Source organism: Furipterus horrens, unplaced genomic scaffold (genome assembly GCF_987537825.1).
Source record: "Furipterus horrens unplaced genomic scaffold, mFurHor1.1.pri manual_scaffold_11, whole genome shotgun sequence".
In the NCBI taxonomy this organism is placed as follows: domain Eukaryota; kingdom Metazoa; phylum Chordata; class Mammalia; order Chiroptera; family Furipteridae; genus Furipterus; species Furipterus horrens.
In genome coordinates, this window is record NW_028327181.1 from 79,104,042 (window position 1) to 79,125,249 (window position 21,208).

At 41.5% G+C, this 21,208-nt stretch overlaps 1 protein-coding gene and 1 long non-coding RNA gene across 2 annotated transcripts in view; one reads left to right on the forward strand and one right to left on the reverse strand.

Moving 5' to 3' along the window:
- LOC149998430 (uncharacterized) overlaps positions 1-21,208 on the forward strand; it is a 294,581-nt gene that overhangs the window by 77,130 nt on the left and 196,243 nt on the right. The gene's annotated exons all lie outside the window — the stretch shown is intronic.
- Positions 787-12,765, reverse strand: KRT23 (keratin 23). The gene is made up of 8 exons (XM_090290877.1): positions 12,311-12,765; positions 7,407-7,489; positions 6,601-6,757; positions 6,161-6,322; positions 5,952-6,074; positions 3,378-3,598; positions 2,569-2,600; positions 787-1,175 (listed from the first exon to the last, which is right to left on the reverse strand). The coding sequence occupies exons 1-8, from the start codon at positions 12,689-12,691 to the stop codon at positions 1,081-1,083; spliced, it is 1,254 nt and encodes a 417-aa protein (XP_090147003.1). The 5' UTR covers positions 12,692-12,765; the 3' UTR covers positions 787-1,080.

The window sequence follows — 21,208 nt, forward strand, 5'->3', positions numbered from 1 at the left end:
TGTCAGTGTGTTAGATGACCGTGGAACTGAGTTCGACCACTTTTAGGTTAACAGTTGCTCACAGAGCCAAGCGAGCTGGGTCTAGGCCCAGGCCCAGCAATCCAGTGAGCTGTGAGTCCTATGGTCCCCTAAATTGTTACTCTCCTGTAATTCCACGTACAACATACTGATGATGTCTTAGTGGGTATGTGGATTTCTAGCTTCTTTTTCTCCAGCATTGCTTCTCCATACCAGCCTTGGAAAAATGACTCACACAGGTCCAGTGTGAGAAAACGACATCTTCTTCAGAGGACAGAGGTACATAGTCTCTGTGCTTTATCCCCCGCTACACCTCAATATACTACTCTGGATCCTGATGTTTGTAATTCGGATTTTGGACAAGTCACTTCCCCCTTTTTTGGTCTTAGTATCTATCTGTAATAAGAATTCTTTTCTGAATTTCCTCTTCTAGCTTTAACTCTTTTAGTCTCTTAAGCTTTTAAATTAATTAATTAAACATTTTTATGTGAGATAAAATAATTTTTGGTCATCTCACATTCTTAATGAGGCTTTCTGAGTCTCCCTTTCTCTGTCCCTCCGCCCCCGCCTTCTTGCTGACAGAAGTCTAGAGAAGCTCCCGAGCCGCATCTTGTCCCTAAGTCGCATGGCTTCAGGGTAACAGTTCTACCAGGTGTTTGGCTGTTGTGGACATGTTCAAAGCATTAAAGTCCCTCTGGATCTTTTATGGACAATGCTCTGAGTATCTCTTGTTAGGAGGAGACCTTATGATATAAAAAAAAAACATGATACAGCTGGTATGGAGTTTTATTGGCTACAAAATAGATACACAGTGATGGGAATCTCAAGAGTGCAGTAGGAAAATAAAGCTTTAAGCTCACGAACTCATACTGTGATTTGAAAAGATCAGCAGTATATTAAGATCATTATGGAATGTCTGGTGAGAGTGTTACAGAGAAAAAAAAAAGCTGCTGAGTTTAGTAACTCCAAGGATACCTCTCAAGACTCACCCATTTGTGTCTGGGCAAGGGCTTTCCATTGTGGAAACATAGTTTTTACAACAGGCAGAAACTTTTATTAGCTTCATGCGCATTTTTGGATCTCATTCACTTGAGAATAAATTATTCTTCCATTGATGCTCTCCTGTGTGATGGCCTTGATCTTTGGAGCTGCAGACACTGAGGAAAAGAGCAATGAAGAGGTCACTGCTGTGCTCCCCCCACCATCTGAACTGTACTGTTCTCAGCACCCTAATGCTCTCTGTGCCTTCCCAGTGATCGCTAAGCAATATGGCGGTCTCCGCTGGAGTGAAAAGGGATCTCTCCAAGGAAGGTTATTCTTCCTTCCCTCCAGGATATGTGAGTTCCATGACAGTGCCATGTTTTAGAGGTCAAGACCTTTATCCTAGGCGTGCCTGTTACAGAATCTAGTCACTGACCACAAGCACTCAGGGAGTCCGTTCTGCTTGTGTGGGCTTTGTAGCACTTGCATGACAGATTCTGTGAGTGTAGAGAGTACTAAATGCCATTCTGGTCACCTCACTGTAAAATCTAGCAAGCATGCCACGTAAGGGATGGCAGGATGGTAGTCATGTTTATTGTGATCACATCATTCAAAGATATGATTTATTTGAATAAGTGCTTTGTTGACACATCAATGAATTGATTCTAAACCAGTGGGAAGAATTGAAACCATTAACAGAGATACAGGGAGAACTTTGATAAAATCAAACCTCTTCAAGAGTAGATTGGGCCACCTCACCAAGTAATGGGTCCCCCATCCTGGGCATAGGTAAGGAGAGGCTGAAGGACCACCTGTGGCGACCTCACAGAGGAGCAGCAGTTAGACCAGCTGTTCTGTGATGGTCACTTGAACTCAGGTTCTCTGAATCTCTAATGCCTTAGGTTATTTTTAACCACAAACTAATCAGAAAGTGCCACTTGTTCCAGTCTGGTTTCTTGAAATTTTTCTGTGATGTATTAAAGGCAATCTGAGAAAGTAGAGTTCCCAAGTCAAAGATGTTTGGGAGCACTAGGGTACAAAGTAGAACTATTATTGTTGTTTCTTTCCCTTTCTTGTTCCTTTTCTTCACTGAAAAGTGCCTTTTTATCTTGAATCTTGAACATACTGAACCACAACATGGCTCTTCACAAAGAGGATAAGTCCTATCTGGTCACAGAACACATCTTTCATAGTACGCAGATAAAATCTCGTGGGACACTAATTCCAATATAGTTGGGAAATTATGGGAAACTATTTCCTTGTATTTTCCTAGGAGTTTCGTAAACAGGTTCCATTATTTGACAAAGATATGATAATATTAATGATTATTTTTATCTACTGCGTGTAAAGAGCTTTCATATATGTTGTTGAGGACAATATTCAGAGCTCACTTTGTTCTGTTTTATTTAATTTGTCAATTTAATTAAAAATTCCTTGCCAGTTGGGCATAAAAGAAAAACTGAACACAGGACATTTGGGAGAACACTAAAGATTATGAATACCAGAGTGGATAAATATGCTGATTTATTTTTAAAAAGTAGATTCAAACAATGAAAGAAATTTTTTTACCTTTCATGCTCAGCTTAGATTCCTCTGCTGTCCTATAAAAGTGATAAAGGTTAACGCTCATTTTAGTATTAGCAATAATCATAAAAACTTCTTAAGCTGAACTAACTTCTTTTGCCTGCTTGTAAACTTATACCTCTTTAGTGAGAATAATTGTGTGAATTAGTCTCAAGGTCATGAGTTCATGAGAGAACCTTCCTGGACCCAGAAGGCATTAACCTTCCACTAACCCCAGAGAAGTCTTGTGAACCACTTCCATCCTTTTAGCTGCCTGCAGGCTTTGCCTTCATCAGGATTCTTTCCAGGGTCTGGGTCTGAACCCCTGGGCTTCTCCATAACTCTACATATTTTTTAAAAACTTACAACCCTTTCTCTTAGTCATAGAGTGAATGTGCCCTTTTGTGGACAGCTATTGTCATTTCCCGAGGTAGTCAGAAATAACAGATTGAAACTCTAGATACCTTAAATCTCCTATGCATCTCTTCCTGCTGTTGGACTAAAATAGTCCCCCAACCTTCTTTTTTATTTGGAGCCCGAATTGTGCGCACCCCCACTGGGAAACACTAGAGCCATACCTTGTTTGTTGTTTCTTTCCAGAGATTTTAATATATCAATTTCAACTGTTGACCTCAAAGTTCAGTGTCCTGGGAGTAATGCCTGATTAATTCACACTTGCTGCTTAACCTGATCTAAGTATCTTTAGGAGAAATCCAACAGAAACCTTTTTGCTCCAGACTTATGATTGCTAGCAGAACCATAAGGTATGTGAGAGCTGGATGCCCTTTGCGTCCTCCCTGCCAGCCTTGCCTTACCCTTGGCTCTCTCCCTCGAGCAGCTGGCGGTAGGTGGAGATTTCCTTCTCCAGGTGAGTTTTGATGCCCAGAAGGACCTTGTGTTCGATGTTCTGCCGCTCCAGGTCGCGGTGCAGCTGCATCAGCTCCTCCTCGTAGTGGGAGATGATCTGTTGCATGTCCTGGAGCTGGCAGGAGTACCGAGACTGGGTCTCCGATAACATGTTTTCTAAAGCAGATTTCTGAAACAGGAAATGATGTTTCTAACATTAATTGACTGATGGCTTGATTGAGTCAACATATATGCTTTTTGAGTAGTTCGCGTAGGCCGATCACTCGGCTGGGTGTCTTGGTGGCTGCTGGGGATGCAAAGAAGAGAAGCAGCCTGACCCATAGGTTTGGGACTTGGGTCGTCAGGAGGTGAGCCGAGTCTGGACTTTGGCAGCCCATTTTCTTGGCAACTCCACTGCACCCCTGCAGCGCTTATTGTTTATGCTTCTCATTCGGGATTGGGCGTACGCTGCTTGCCCCGATCTGTTCCTTGCTTCCTTATGCTGACATTTGTCTCTGCCCAGATCAGAACCTAGCAGGAAACAGCTTGCTCTCAAGTAAGAACGCTGGATAAAATAGAGGGCACCCATTAAATCTGAATTTCAGATGCATAAGAAGTCATTTTTTAGTACAAGTATGTCCTAAATATTGCCTCAATATCACATGGGACATGTTTATACTAAAAACACTCTGTTATTTATCTGAAATTCAATTTTTACTGGGTGTCTTATATTTTAATTTGGTAAATCTGGCAACCCTAGTTGCAGACAATGCTTTTTGATTGTGACAGTGGTAACAAATTGTCATTATTGAGGAAATTCTAAAAGTTGCAAAATGAAGTTGCTGGGAAACAGAGAACTGAGTTGAAGTCCCTGCTGTGTTTGGGTTTACCACCTGCTTTTCAGGAGCACAACACTTTAAACCTTAACGAGGAACTCATAACAGTCCTGGGCACCCTCACTTTATTGTGGCTGCTAATACTCTGGGGCCCTTAATGCTCCTGGCTGTTAAACCAAATGTCCCTGGTCCAGTCACTGTCCTGTTCTCCCAGAGAGCATTCTTCTCTGTCCTCAAACCTCCGTTTTCCCCATCCTTTCTTTCAGCCTGTGCAGTTGCTTCTTATGTCACCGAGGAAATGAAAGCGATTAGGAGAAAACGCCCACAACCCCCCACCATCACTTCCACCCGCATTCTTGTTACCCCATGGCCTCCTCTCCCCTCCCCTCTCCTCTCTTCCCCTTTCCTTCCCTCCTCCCCGCTTCTCTTCTTTCTTCTTCCCTTTGTTCACTCATTGTTCAGCCACGTTGGCTTCCTTGCTCTTCCTCCAGCCCATCAGACACACTTGTGCCTCATAGCTTTTGCATTAGCTGTTCCCTCCACCTGGAAGCCCCCAGTCCCCCAACACATAATGCACATTTTTACCACTCTTAGGTTTTTGCTCAACTGTCACCTTAACAGTGAAAGCCTTTCTGACCACTTTGTTTACAATGGCAGCTCTTCATCCTTGCATGTGTTACCTCTCTCCCATGCTTTATTTATTTGTAGCACTCCCTCTGTCTAACATATCATATATTTTGTGCATTTATGGCCTATTATCCTGCTATAATATAAAATCTTTTATTATTGCATTCTCAGTGCATAGAATAATGTCAGATAGTAGAATGCATGGAAATGGATATAAATGCCTTGCTGACCTACAGGGTTGTTGTGAAATACTATATATGAAAATGTTTTGAAAGCTGTAAAATAATTATTTCTGTGTGCACTGTTATCACCTTGACAGTGCAGATTTTAAATGTCTGTTCATCGTCATTGATTTCTAAAACATAACAGTAATATACCATGTGCACCTGCGACAGTATGAACTAAATTTCTCCCAAAGACCAAGGGCAGAGGAGCACTCAGGGATGATATTGGTGAATAATTAGAAGATTCAGATAGATTTTCCTTAATGAATTTTGAGTGCCTATGGCATTGATACATAGCATTTTACTAAAAACCGTGAAGACTATGGAAATGACTGAGACCTAAGAACTGATAGTTTGCTGGGTAATAGACATACATAATGAATAGAGTAGTACTGTGGAGTCAGCCAGCCCCAGAATTTCTTTTTATTAGGTTTTTGAGAGGGACAGTCTGGTTGTAAGTGGATAGAGCCCTGGTAGAGATTATGGGAGTCTAAAGCTGCCCTGCCCCCAAAATATCACGTGGGTTCGCCACTGTGTGACCTTGGCCAGTTTATGTAACTATTCGGAGTTTGGTGTCCTCATCTCTGACATGGGGGCACTAAGACCAACGTGGAAAGGTTAATCTGACGATTGGTGACATTTAATATAACGAACTCCCTAGCACACCACCTGACACAATGTGCACATTCGGCTAATGATAGCTCTTATTATCATTCCCATCATGAGTATTTTGGATGGCAACTGGGAAGTGAAAGATATCTCAGGGGTGTCGGGGAGTTAGGTCCAAGGGAGAGGACAAGGAAGGCTTTGTGGAGGAGGTGGTACCCGACTCAGGATTTCCCTCGTTCAGACTCACCCTGTTACACTGCGCCTGCAAGTCGATCTCCAGGGCCTGGAAGGTGCGCTTCAGCTCAGGGACGCTACTTGGGCTGCTCTGCGCAGCTGTCAGATTGGTGCTGTCCTGGGCCACGGCTGCTGACTGTGAGACCAAACAAAGAGCAGAGGCGTTGGCACGGGACCACGTGGCAACAGAACCTTTGGGAAGTTTGGGCACCTTCCTTTTACCTGCTCTTTATACCAGGCATCCAATTCTCGATGCTTCTTCTTTATCATAAACTCGTATTCCTGCCTCATATCTTCAAGGACCTTAATCAGATCTTCCCCTGGGGTTTTATCCACCTTCACATTGACCTGGAAGTCATTTGGCACATGCTGTTCCTCCATTTTCTGTTTAATAACATATTAACAAACAAATCTAGGTAAACATTTCATGTTAAAATTGTTGACCCACTATTGTTAATTGCAATTGTATTCTGGCCGTTGTATTTGACATTTGAGTAGATAACCTTGGAATTGGAAAAATTAGATGTTTATATGTTTTCTTATGAATATTTAGGTTAGAGGACAATAGAACTGGCATAGAGATGGTAGTTTTTCCTGTAGCTATTGAATCACCTAAAATGTACAGATTAAGAGCCATGTTGGAGATTTCTGGGGAGTCCTACCTGCTCATGGCGCTTCTTCATGAGGATAAGCTCTTTCCTCATCCCCTCGACTTCCTGTTCCAGGTCTGTTGTGACAATGGTCAGATCATCCAAGGTCTTTCGAAGACCCTCAACTTCAATTTCCAAGTCTTTCTTGAAGGAGTGCTCATTTTCATACCTTTGGTTAGAAGGAATGAAAGTATACTTGTTGGAAGGCTATGATCTTTGTAAGGATTCACCTTTGTTTAGAGGCAACTTTTTGTTTAATGGTAACAAAGAAAGACATGCTATTTATTCTTTGTATGCCTTTTTCATATATGTTTTTCTATGATGGTGACTCAGTGCTATTTAAAAAACAAAACAAAAAACAGCCATGTGCCCATTACCTAAATTTAGCAACTGTTAACATTTTGCCACATTTGCTTCATTTATATTCCATTTTGTATTTTAAAGTAAATTGTAGACATGACATTTCACCCCTAAGTGCTTCAGAATGCATCTGTTAAGAAAAATATTTTTCTAAATAAGCATAATAACGTTGCATCCAAAGCATTAAAAACAACTCTTTAATATCATCTAATTCTTGGTATGTATTCAAATTTTCTTACAGAAAGAAGTGTGTTTTACTCTCTGATTTGTTTAAACTAGGGTCCAGTCAAGTATCTATTCTTGTTACGCCTTTTAATTATATTTTGTAAGATTTTTACATGTGGTTAATGGTAAGTTTTCCTTTTGCAAAACAAAAACAAAAATAAGAACAACCCAGAAAACAATAGCAAACTATGCCCCCCCACCCCCACCAGTGACACCATGAAGAGGGGACTTACTTGAGGTTGAAGTCATCCACTGCCATCCGGGCATTGTCAATGAGAAGAATGATGCGCGCATTGCTCAGCTTACCATCCACTATCTGTAAAACACGCGCGGAGAATCATTGCAGTGAGACGCACTGCACAGGAAAGCTGCACTTCTGCCCTCTAGTCTCCTGGGTATATGATTTGTTAACACAAATGACTTGTTTTTCTGGCAGTGGAACAATCAAATCAATAAATATTTATTGAGCACTTACTAGGTACAAAGCATAAGAATGATTTTATAGTAAGGATATGATCTGCACCCACTTATTTCACGTGGAGTTCTGATGTGTTAGGACAGATGCAGATGCTGGAAGAGTGGTGTAGGAAGGGGAAGGAATGCAGTTGTTCAGAACGCCTTCTGACTTTCTAGTGCTATACATACATCTTACTGTTCTGCTTAAGCTCATCCATGCTGAGAACGGTAAAAGTGGTTTAGGTTCTGATCCTTTTCTTATTGTGACGTTTAGTTTGGCTCCTCTAAAGTAAAATAATTATTTTAGATAAGCATAATTCTTCATTGTGATAGCATTCACATTTCTAATCTATGACACTGAGCGAGGGAAGTATCACTTGACACAAAGTATCAGTGATATTAGTTTGTGAAACTAATTTTAAATGTATTTTGTAATACATTTAAACTAATTAAAAATATATTTCACAGTATTATGGTCATCACATACCATAATCATTTTTTATCCGAAGTAACTGTAGTCATATACATAACTTGTAGGTATGTGCTTGTCAATTATTCCATGATGAGAATGACCCAACTGTAGCTATGAAAATATTAAATTAAATAATTCTTTACCATCTCATTAAGCACCTTAATAAACTTTGCGTTAAAGCCTCCTGTCAAAGAGTTTCACTAGATGTTTATATGCTTTTTTTATTTTTAAAAACAAAAAACATTGTTCAAAGCATCTGCCTGAGCAATTGTATATACATATAGGATTTGTAAATACTTCTAGGTAGTTGTGATCAGTATGTCACTGTCTTCAGGAAAATTTGGTGGAAGTTGTCTCAGTGTCAAAAGCATAATACTGCTTTTGTATCAAATATTGTGCTGAAGTAGGAACTGGGAGATTTTCCTTTTACTTCCTGTTATTGACCATTGGAGGGAACTTGGGTCAATCCCTCTACTCCCTGGGCTTCAGTTCTATCATCTGTTAAATAAGCAGTTTGCACTAGAAACAGGTGACCTTAGAGGTCACAGCTCTAAACTTCTGTAATTTATTTGGAGCTGGAGAATCCTGTGACATTCCATTGTACTTATACAAATAATTCCTTTATTTAGAAAGAATTTTCTTAGGACAAAGTTATACTTGAATACAAAGGCACCTTTTAAAAAGTATGATCCTATTCAAAGCTTCACTAATTATGTGGAATTTGGTATGAATGCACAATAGCAGGATTCAGAGGCGGTGATAACAGTGGGCCTGGAGCTCAAAGAGCAGGGCCTGGGACCCTGCTCTGCCATCCACCAGCTGAGTGAGCTTGCCCAGTGTCAGTTTCTTCATTCATAGAATGGCAATGACAATAATTATAATTGCCATTTCTCAGAGATTTATGAGAATTAGATTAAAAGAGATAAATGAAATAATGTGAAATCCTTAGCATTTTCTGGCATATTATAGACACTCTGAAAAATTAGTTGAAACCCAATTAGTTCAGAATTTTCTTCTTTAAAATGTAGCACTTTGGAACTAGAGCCAATGTCTGCATTGGGTAATCCCAGATTTATATGTTGAGACGCGTCCTTAAACTCTGTGTGGTAGGAGATGGCCAGGCTGGCTGCCCCTGTCCAACTCCTTTCTTCCCTTGGTGGATCCCAAATGGTGCTATGACTACCTCCTTTGCTCTAAAAAAGATTCTATAGGTATTTCCTTGTCTTCCCTCTATGGTGCTTCTTAGGGAACTTTCTTACCAAATGCTTTCCCCTCTTCGCATTATCTACCTCATGGGAAATAAAAAGCAGCTTCATTCAAAATGGCCTGGGGACCCCTAGGGTTTGCCTTAGTTGTGCCCTGAGGTGTTGATTGACATCTAGAGAAACTATGCTCTATACAGTCCACAGAATAAAAAGTACCATATTTAATGAGTTAAATTGATAGTTTTCACTGCAAAGCCCACACCAAAACTCTGATTCCCCAGCCAGCATTCCCATAGCACATGAGTGATGAGTTCTGAAATGTACTCGATACAGAGCACATTTAAAAACCGAAACTGTTCCCCATTGTTTGGGTTGCCTGATGCAATGTTATGACACAGCTCCAGTTCCTGAGGCATCCTCTGCAGCAATGAATGGCTGCGGATGGACTGAGAAATAATACATGAGGCATACGGTTTGCATTGTGTGTTATAATTAATTACCTGGATTCTCCCCAAGGCCCTGACTTAATTCTTTTAGAAGAATCTAGTCAGTGTATTAGTACAGCATCATTGCTTCAGGGTGTGTAATCTCCTACCAGGGAGAGGAAAATAGAATCTTTTATCGTAATCCAGCATGCCGAATAGAGTTCTGTGATGAGCTGTTCAATATCCCTTTATGTCCATCTTTTGTGTTTCAAAAGGAATGGATTCACTTAGGAACTCAATTACTTATAGACCTTTTGAATAATATTTAATATCCCTAAAGTGTGGGCAGGAGAGTGCTGTGTCTACTCAGAACGTTTCATCAAGGCCCCAGAAGGGTTCAGCCCTGGGTGGTTGTAGGACCTCTTTGGGCCTCTGTTTTCTCAGCTGCAAACAGGGGATTGGGGTAGACAACCTGAACGTCAAAGAGTTGTTTTCTTCAAGCATAGAGAAAATGTAACAACTGAAGTAAGAAATCCGGAGAAGAGTGGAATTTGAAGCTGAAGAAACTTCCGCTTCCTGTTTAATGTCAGAACTCAGAATCCAGGGCTGCCGGAAGAGGGGGCAAACTGTTCTTTCCCTGCCATTGGCCCCGTTCATTTTTCTCTATCCTGCTCTAATGAAGTCAGGCAACCACTTGGTTTCAGTCTACTTATCTATATATTGGAAATAAAAATACCTGCTTCACGGAATGAAATGATGTGTATGAAATATGTGTTGTATAATTAACAATGAAAATGCAAGGCATTATCTTTATTAATGGCCAGTATCGTTATTGTATGAGGTAGGCTAGTCAACACCATACTGTGTGGAAATCGAGGCCATTGGAAATGGACTTGGGCTGGAGTCCCACCTCCTCTGGCTCTTTCTGGAGCCTTTGTTTTTCTTTTTTTTTTTTTAAATCCTCACCTGAGGATATTTTATTATTCATTTTAGAGAGAGAAGAGGGGCAGAGAGAGAAAGAGAGAGAGAAAGAGAGAGAGAGAGAGAGACATGATGTGAGAGAGAAACATTGATTGGTTGTCTCCTCTGTGCACCCCGACTGGGCATCTAACCCTCAACCCAGGCATGTGCTCTGATTGGAAACTGAACCTGCAACTTCTTGGTGTACAGGATGACACTCCAACCAACTGAGCCACCTGGCTGGGGCTAGAGCTTTCGGATTGCTTCTTCATTCTTCTGAGCTTCAGTTTTTCCCCCAGGGTTGTTGTGAGAATTAAATCAGATGCTATGGAACATTTCCATCATTGCTGAAAACTTTGGGGTGACACGGATAAGTGTGTTAAATACTCCACATGATGCCTGACTTATATTAAGTGCTCAATAAATGTTTCCCTCCTCTCTGCTGTCAGCTAATAAATGATTTCACCAGGTCTAATGTCACATTTCTTTTGGGAATTATATTCTCAGTTGTCCATTTGTAAAGTCTTCTATTTTCTCTGTTCTAAAACCGAAGCAACTTTATTAATGAAAAAAAAAGATGATGAGGTTTGTTGAGTCACCTTGTTTTCTTTTTGTAAAGACAACCATGTACTATATAGTTAAAGTAATTACACAGTCAGTTATTAGGTTGATTATTCAGTAATTAGGGTTTATTATGAGGACCGATTTATATTATCTTGATTGGTCCTTCCTATATTCATGCAAGGATGACTGAGTGTTGAGAAATAATATTGTACAAATATTGGAAACCTGTGATGCCCTCTTTAGATTAGGTTAAATCATGATCTTGCAGGGAATTTTCTAAGACTGCTTTACAAAGAGGGAAGTTATATGGCTTTAAAAAATAACTGATGAGATGACTGGATTCCCTGTACTTGTAGCCAATGTTATGAGATGTCCCAGAAAGTATAAGCTTAACTTTCAAAATATTTGGTTGAAGAGTTTTTTTTTTTTTTTTTAAGAAGCCTCCATAACACATCCCAACTCTAAGATTCCAAAAATTATGCTCACTTTATTATTATTTTTCTAGCAACATGCCATTTTCAGAACTGTTAGCATCTAGAAACTCAGAATGTCTAGCAGACCCCAGGAAGAAATATTCAGGGATGTCACAATTTATGTATCTACTCGTGGAGTGACAGCTTTTAGATGTGATCTCCTGAATAGTTTAACTCAGCCTTTCTTTGCCAGATAATCACACTGTTGCCAGTTCTTTGAGGTGGAGCTGAACTGATATAATGAGAAAGCAAATTCTCCTGCCTCGTGCACTGAGCATGAGGCGTGGATCCCAGCCTTTATCATTACTATTACAGTGCTGGGTCAAAGTGACACTGGACAGCGGCGGGTTGCTGTAGATTTTTTCCACATAATTTGTGTACAGAAGATTAAATAAGTAAAACAGGCTTTTCTAAGTCCAAATTTAAGGTATAATAAGAAAATATCCTCAAATACCTTTATTCACAGTTACTTTAAGCTCTTTTGCCATTTTCCTGGCCTTCGTCTCTCGCACTGATTTCTCCTTGCTCGGTTCCCGGGAAATGCAACCACCCTTCGAGTTCCAGGGTCCCCCAGGATCTTACCTGTTCTTGCAGGCTGCTGATGTTCTCCTCATACGGGGAATAATCTTGCTTCCTGCCGGGATCTCTCTGTTGATGCCATTTCAGGATGCGACTTTCGAGCTTCTCGTTGGCCTCCTCCAGGGCGCGCACCTTGTCCAGATAGGAGGCCAGGCGGTCGTTGAGGTTCTGCATCATCACCTTCCCATTTCCGCCTTGGAGGGACCCCCAAGCCCCTCCAGGGGGCAGGCAGCTTGGCGAGGTGAGGGAAAGTGAGATGTGGACACCCCCTGCACCCCCGTGGACACTGGGAGCCCGGGGGAAGCTCCCTGGCCGGCCACAGCTACCTCCAGTGCCATGGAGGGAGCCTGAGGGGATGTGGCTGAAGTGGTGGCTGGAGTTCATGGTCCCATCTGTGTGTGGGGTGGGGCTGGGCTCAGCTCTGCTCCCTGGCACCACAGAACTGAGCCGCCCGGACTGCGCTGAATGGTTTTATGCCCTTTGCTGTGGGAGTTCCCTCCTCTGACAACTGTACCGACAAGATCGTATCATTGTGCAACACGTGCTTCCTCTTGGTCAATCCCGCAGCGCCCCGGGCCTTCACACGCTTTGTTGTTGTTTAGAGCCACAGATATACCAGTTTGTTTCTCCCTTCCAGTCGGAACCCGGAGGTGTGGCCCACGACATCAGGTGGGTATTAGTCTCGGGTGTCTTTTTAATCTTTCGTGGAGTTTTTCCATTGTCTGTTTATTTGAAAAGGGCATATTGAAGTCCACAAAAGGGTTATTTGGTGTAGGTTAGATTTTCTTTTAAAAAACTAGACATTAAACACACATACGCACATTCCCCTCCCCTCCAAATAAATCCCAGCTCTAAAGCAAGGGTGAGAGAGTCTCCCAAGGGAGGCCTCAAATCAGAACAGAATCTCAGGTCCCAGAATAAAAATACTGGTGCTGAGGAAATGGAGAATGCTCTGAGTAGCTGATGCCTTTCTGGCAGTCACTGTTTGATGGAAAGTAATTTCAAAGGAATCATTCTTAAGGGCAAACCCTCAATTATAATTAATTAATAAACGACCGAGCTTCCACTTTCAAGGTGCCTTTCATCCCTAGCACACCTCAAAACCAAACAACCCTGATCTGCACTCAGGACTTCCCTTGGCTCCTGGGAGGAGTCCAGCCTTTGTCCCAGCCAGCAGCCCTGTCTTGGCTGAGCCCCAGAAAGGCTGGGTTCTGTGTGCCTGTGACCTGCAGAGGGGACAGAGGGAAACAGGAAATGTGCCATGGGTTGTCTGACATGCTTGATGAATCTTACGCTTTGTCTGCCAAGGTAAAGGTTAGGAACGAATAAAGAAATAGTCTGGGGGTGGGGAGCCACGTGCCGGTTATTGGCAATTAGATTTAAAGGGGATTTAAAAATAAAATGGCAGCAGCAGAAGAGAATTCCATTCCTTGGTTCAAGCCACTAATGTTACAGATGAGAAAAACTGAGGCCTGGGCGGGGGGTGATATGGCATAGGACAGATTGTGGGTTATTGGCAAAGCCAGGGCAGGGTTCTTTCTGTCACATGGTACTGTCGTCATTGAGTTGAATCTTGACAGAGTCCTGTACAACACTTGCCTTTGATAAGGCTGATAATGGGACATCCCAGTTTACATAGCCCTTTGCTGTATTCTTCACTCAATTCTCACAACTCTTTTTGTTAAATTTTTAAATTAATTAATTTTTATTACAGTTGTCCCACTTTTCCCCCATTGCTCTCCCCCACCTCACCCACCCCTTCTCACACAGTCACCCCCCCCTCTTGTCCATGTCCATGTGTCATTCAGACTAGTGCCTTGATCGCACAACTCTTGATGTAGCCAGGCAGGGCTATTGTCTCCCTTTTATAGATAAAGAAGCAGGTGAATGATTCATATTCAGGTGAGCTGATCTGCATGTGCCATGTAATTCAGTATGTGAATTTGCAGGGCTCACAGCCTTAGCCTGTGCTGTTTCTACTGCTTGGAAAGTCACCTCCTGTGCTGTCTATGCCTGCTCCCCTGCCTTCGAGACGTAGTTCAAAGGTGACTTCCTTCAGCAATCATTTCCTGAATTTTCCCGCATGAATCGGGTGCCTTTTTTATGAGGAAACCGCCTCTTCTGGATCCCAGGATCCTCCAGAGGGGCGGACTGCCTGGGATCCCCACCCCACCAAGGAAGCTGGGAGCTCCCGGCTGGACCTGCCACCCCTGTATCTGAGTCCATTCCTGCTCTTTCACTCATCACATTAAAAAAGATTATAAGAATTTCTTTGAGCCAATCTGATGGCATGTGCCGGGAAGCAAGATCTCAGATGCTCCTCTCTGACCACATTGTACTGCCTTTGCTATGCCCCTTTGGGACTACAGGCTTTTTGAAAGCAGGGATTATGTCTCCCATCTTTCAAGCACCAAAGTCTGGCTTCTTATAGGCATTTCGTAAATGTGTGTTAACTCAACAATGAACTGTTTAGAGTCATGATTTAAATTCAGGTTCTCCAACACCATCACCTCCTGCCCTTTTTAGGAGTGTGAGTTGTAAAACCAAAGAGTTGAAAGAGCCTCTCCCAGGGGTGAACTAGTCAGCCACAAGGGCAAACTCATTCCTAACTGCAAATAATATCACTCAAGCACACCCAGCTCTGCTTGTCCTCCTGCCAGCAAAAGCTTGCTCAAGTCCTCTGGACTTTCCTCATCTCACTATGTGCAAGATGGAGAAGTTTAGCCAAGACTAAAGGAAGCCTTGGGGGTGCTTAGAGGTAGTGCGCCTTTAAAATGTTCCACAGGCACTTACATCTATGAACAGGAAGAAAAAGGGAGACAAGAAAAAAGAGCAAACGAGAGAAACAGAGACGTCCTTAGATGTGTGGTGGCAAGCAGGGTTCTGGTGGACGTGGACGGTTCCTGACTCCGTGTGGGAGTGATTTGTGTTCCCATTGACCCAGTCTCACAAAAGAGAACGCCCATCAGGAGGATGTGCACTGGCCAGGCTGCACCCGGTTTCACATGTAGTTAATCCTTCTGTTAAACTGGGCTGTCAGGAAAACAGAACGGCTATTTTGCAGGAGAGGTTGGGTGGTGATCGAATGAATGGGGTTGCATGTGGGTGTATCAGGGATCAGAAGGGAGCCCTGTCAACAGTTAGCTGTCATTAAGTGGGAGCACAGTGTGTCTGTGCCTTTTAAAGATGATCGTTCCATCACTGAAGTGTTCCACAGGCACCCTCTTCTTTACAGTGAGGGAAGAACGGCCAGAACAATCCCCGGAGAGATTTTTACTGTGTGTGACATTTCAGAACAGATGAGTAGTAGATCTTCAGGCAAAATTGCTATGTCATTATCCTATGATTTGGAGGGTTACATAAAAAGATTAGACATTTATGGAAATAAAACACAGCTTCTGCAGGGACACCAGGTCAGACGTTTTATAAGTACCTAAGGTTATCAAACTGTAGCCAAATATAAATGAAATTTTCTCATATTTTGATATGTCCAGGATAAAGGAGCCAATCGATAGAAGGTTCAAGTTAAGAAGTATGCAGTGTAGTATTTCAGTCTCGAAGAGGAAGGCAAGTCAACTTAAAGTTGCTTTCAAATAGCAGTATTTGTATTTATTGACTGACATGCAAGGAAAAAGAATGAAAAATGCACACAGGCAAAAAGACTTTTAAGATCACAACAGGAAGTTCTCTCAAAGGGTAGGTGGTAAGGCAACTGTGTTGGAAACCCTTCTTAATCTGATTAAAAATTTCTTTAAATTAAATTTATTTTGGTATCATTGGTTAATAAGATTGTATAGGTTTCCAGTGTATAATTCTATAACACATCACTCGTATAATGCATTGTGTGTTCACCACCCAAAGTTAAGTCTCCTTTCATCACCATATATTGACTTTCTTTACCCTTTTCTACTTCCTCCCCACCCCCTCTCCCTCTGATCTCCGCCATACTGTTGTATGTGTCTGAGTTTTTGTTTTCTTGTTTATTCATTTGTTGCTTTCATCCCAAATATGAGTAAAGTCATGTGGTTCTCTATGATTGGATGAAGAACAATGGAATACTACTCAGCTATAAGAAAAGATGAAATACTGACATTTGTGATATGGATGGATCTTGAGAATAGCATCCTAAATGAAATAAGTCAGGTAGGAAAAGTAAAGTTCATCTGATTTTTAAAAGCAGGAAATAATTAGATAAGGATACAGAGGTAGACAGAGCCTTGGAAGTGACCACAAATGAATAGCATTCGGAGCCTTAAGAGAAGAGTTAGGAAATTTGAAGAAGAGATTGTAACAGAATAAAGAAAGAGAAAGTAGATTTCAACTCTGTATTGACAGAAACCCAAGTCAGTAAGTGTTTAGTTAGGTCCTAATCTGCATCAGCATATTCCTTAGCAATTTAGAACATACAAAAAATGAAAGACGTATTTGCTACACATACTGCACATCAGGCAACGTTATCCTAGCACTTAGTTCTAGGGAAGCTTAAAGGCCCAGGCTATGGCCAGTTTATCTTTAATTCCTCAATACTTCCACTTCATAGAGAGCTGTGGCAGGCCCCCCATAGATGTTTATTTAAACGCTGGTCTAGGGAGCAATATAAAGCAGTAGTGGGTTGTGTGAAAAAGAAGTAAGAAACGAGAGATGAAAAGGAAAGATGGTTGTAGGCCAGTGCAGTTGAAAATGAGGAGCTCTCCAGAGGAATGGATCCAACCGCTCTCGTGGGTGGGGAGGAGCAAGAGGTCCCAGGTAACAGAGTCCAAAAGAATGGCCGGGAAGGAAAGACAAATCCTGTAGAATTTCCCAAATTCTGGGTTTTGCTGACTGAATCCCCACAGTATTTTAAACATATTCCTCTGATTGCTTTATTTCTTTTAAGGTGGATCTAAAAGCTTTGTTAGATTCACATTTGTCATTTTTGGCAAGCATACTTAGGAGGGAGTGTTGTGTACAGTATTTCCTAATGTTTATGCTGTAACAAAATGTCTCATATCCATCTTACCTGACCTTCGATGCTTAAGCTCTCGTAGCTTCTGCAACCATTGTGAAAATCTCCCAACTGAAAAAACAGTGCTGAGCTTTTAAACTGGGAATTCAGTGGATAGAGTTCAGGAAGTTAGTAAAATCTTTAAAACTGTATGTAAAATTTTCTCTGCATGTTTATGTGTTCACTGTTTTGAGGAACAATTACAGCTTTCATTAACTTTTTGAAGGAGGGTATCAACAGAAAAAGGATCTAATGATGTAAAACTTTAAAGATTCCTTTTCTCTGTTGGCCTTTAGTTACCATAGAATGTTTAGGAGTTTCATATTTCATAGGGACATAATATTAGACTTTGAAATGAATCATGTTTATCATCTGTCTCACACCCGTAATTTTACAGACAGACTCATGGCCAGGTGATGGCAGAGCTAGGACTGGCAGCAGGATTCCATGATATTGTTGTAGAGCCCCTTATTCCCTCTATTATAATTTTTTAAAATATGCTTTATTGATTATGCTGTTAGAGTTGTCCCAATTTCTTTTCCCTTTGTTCCCCTCCACCCAGTGACATCCCTCCCTCCAGTTGCCCGCCCCCCCTTAGTCCATGTCCATTGGTTGTGCATATAGTTCCTCTCCCTCTATTATAATTTTTAAAGCCATAGAGGTGATGCTTCAGGTTCACTAAAGTTTCTGCAGTTGTGAAACGTTGCTCCATGCACTTGTTCATTTACAAATGGCCGGCTATGTTTTAAATGTTTCTGTAACATTTTTCTCCTACACCCCAAACTATGCACTTTGTCTCTGATTCCATTATTGGTTAAAGTCCATAGCCACAAATAATTAGGGTTAAAATCCTCTAATTTAATTCACTTAATTGTTCATTTTATTGAGAGTTTACTTTGGATGTGCTCTGATTCCGTGATTAGAGAGATTAATAAGGCACAATTCCTGCCTTCAAGGATCCTTCTTCAGTCTATGGATACAGGGTTTTGTTTTGTTTTGTTTTGGTGCTTGCGAATCCAGTACTTTGCCAAATGACACAGCCTGTTCAGTGAGGGTCTGCTCTGGGATGCTTAGGAGCAGTCGCTGATCTTTGCCTGTTTTTACTTTGATTCAGTTGCCAGTTCTCAGGCAGATGTGGCGATTTAGCATTATCACCAAGAGAGAAAGCCCGGTTTCCCTGGTTGTCTGGCTCTTTTCACCTGGTGGCAACGAAGTCATCCTCATTTGAGTGACGTTATTTGTCATTCAGTACTTTAGTGTAGAGCTTGGAAAGAATGGGTTAGCCTATCCCAAGATACTGGAGTTGAATCTTGTTTACCACCATCACCTGCAAAAAAGGAGCCTCTCTTTTTCCAGTTTCCTTTTCGGTCTGACACTAAACCTTTCTGAGGAGGTAGATGTTCCAGCCAGATAACATCTTTAAAGGAGTGCTGGGAAAATCTGGTTTTAGAAAGATGGTTTGAGTCCTTTTGCACTGCCTTTGGCACACCACCAGGCCCGCTGGGGTGATTTTGTTCATATAAGGCTGTAGAAGTTAAACAGATCCCCACTCGTGGGTGGGAAGTGCCTGTGCAAGATTGAAATTATTTCACTTGTTTGTTCTTCTTATTATCATTTTAATCCAAAGAACAGGATAGGTAATCAAATAAATCTCTTAATGTGAGGGCTGTTGTCATTGATAATCCTTGAATTAACAGCACATTAGCTTCAGTGCTCACTGGGCGTTGCTTTCTTTTAAGGAGACATTTTGAGTAACTAGTTTTAGTTTGTTGAGACATTGTCGCATGTAATTTGCTGAACTCTTGTCCTGGCGGGTTTTACCTTTTAGCCCAGTGTGGTTCATGTGGCATCTGAGTCAGTGAAGGGGAGGGTCCTTGTACTCCAGGAGTCTTCCCCACTTGACAGTTGTTGTTGCCGGAAATTCAACCGTTTATTTGCTTAGTTCACCGAAATATTGCTTTCTACTTAAAAAAAAAACCCTTAATGTATTGTTCACCCATTCATTCATTCATTCATTCATTTGTTCAAATTACTTATTGAATGCCTGATCTAAGTGACTGGAGCACAGAGAGCAAGGGGAAAATAGGAGATTAAGCTGGTGGTGCAATAGGTGCTGGGACGTTCTGGGCTTTCTCAACTCCTCTAAGTATTTTGATCTTCAACATAAGACCCCTGGAAGACCACAGAAAGATTTCAAGCAGGGGTTTACTGTGCTATGCTCATATCTGTGTTTTAAGAAGATAACCGTGACTGCCTTGTGAAGAATGCGTGTGGGGATCAGCTGGCAGGTTACTGCACCTGTGCAGAGGACAGACTATGGTGGGTTATTATTATTTTTTTTGTAGAAGAATGCTTTAGTGAAATATGCAGGGATATTAGAGGAGTAACACAGCATTAGATTTTTGCCAAGAAAAAGAAGACATTGTAATAAGATTTAATTTATTACTGACTTTTATGGCATCCATAGTATGTATATGTTGCATTTGTCTTGTTCTACTGGATTATGTCATAAACACAGTGTTTATTACACGATCTTAAACTTTACATGTTTGATACATATCCTAATGAGTGTGCTTTTAGACAGGAAATAGAGTAATCATATGTTTTGCTAAATTTAGTATTCTTTTGTTCAAGTCTCTTAACTTGCTTTATGGACAAGTAACTACTATGATGGACTCTGTTTTATAGATGAAAGAATTAAAGCAGTGAAAGGAAATAGACTTGCCTAAGGTTTTCCAGTGAGTCAGTAGCAGAGACGCCATGGATCCTAGCCCCTACGTGACATTGGTTTCATATTTTATCCATGGGTTTATTGCTAGGTTGTTCCTCTCTGTATTTGTGTGTGATGTTCTTCTTACCTGTTTTCCTGTTTATTACTCTCTCTCGATTAGGGAATGAATGCTTGCAAAGTGTATATTGGTTCAAAAAGGAAGAGGCAGTTTTGCATGATGGTTAAAAATGCAGAGTATCAAGTCACACAGTCCTCGCTTGAATCTGGGCTCTGACACTAACTATTCATGCGATTCTGGTAAGTTATGAGAGGCTCATGCCTCAGGTTCTGCATCGGTAACAGTAGTTGTGCAGAAAGTGCACATAGAAAACACTGAACACTTTGGCACTTTGGAAGTGCTCAGTAAATGTTAATTGTTATTGTTGCTATAAAAAAAAGTGGCCCCTGGAAGGCTATGGAGTATGTTTACATCTTCAAACTAGGCATAAGCCTTAATACATCAGTTGTGTTCCCTGAGGCTTGAAGTACAACATGGAAACTGGATTGGTTGGTAGATTTAAATACTCATGACTTTGTTGTTTATGCATCAATCTTCGGTTTTGGTCTTGGTGTTTTTTGGAGATAATACATGAGACGCCTCTCTCTTCCTCCCTCCCTTCCTCCCTCTCTCCCTCCCTCCCTCCTTCCCTCTCTCTCTCTCTCTCTCTCTCTCTCTCTCATTTTCACTTCCTTGCGCAAGTGTGGTAGGCAGATTAATGTCCCCGCTCCCCAAAGATGTCCATCTCCTATTACCTAGAACCTGTGAATATGTATGTTATATGGCGAAGGGGAATAGAGGTTGCTGAGAGAATTAAGGTTACTAATGAGCTGCCCTTAAAATAGGGAGATTAACTTTCATTATTCAGGTGGGCCCAATAAATCACAAGTGTCTTTAAAACTGGAAGAAAGAGGTAGAAGAGTCAGTTGGCGTCAGGGAGGGAAATGGATGAAGGCAGAGTCTGGAGTGATAAGATTGCTGATTTTGAAGATGGAAGGGGACCCATGCCAGGAAGTATGGGCACCCCCCAGAAGCTGGGCAAGGCAAGGGAACAGATTCTCCCCTAACCTCCAGGAAGAAACTCAGCCCTACTGACACCTTGATTTTAGCTCAGTGAGACTCATGTCAGGCTTCTGAAATAGAGAACGG

Coding starts and splice junctions, on each gene's coding strand:
- KRT23 (XM_090290877.1), bottom strand. CDS start 12,691: ATGAACTCCAGCCACCACTTCAGCCACATCCCCTCAGGCTCCCTCCAT. Junction 6,075..6,160: donor ATGCCTGGTATAAAGAGCAG/GTAAAAGGAAGG, acceptor TTGGTCTCACAG/TCAGCAGCCGTGGCCCAGGA. Junction 2,601..3,377: donor CTCGAGGGAGAGAGCCAAGG/GTAAGGCAAGGC, acceptor TCACTTTTATAG/GACAGCAGAGGAATCTAAGC.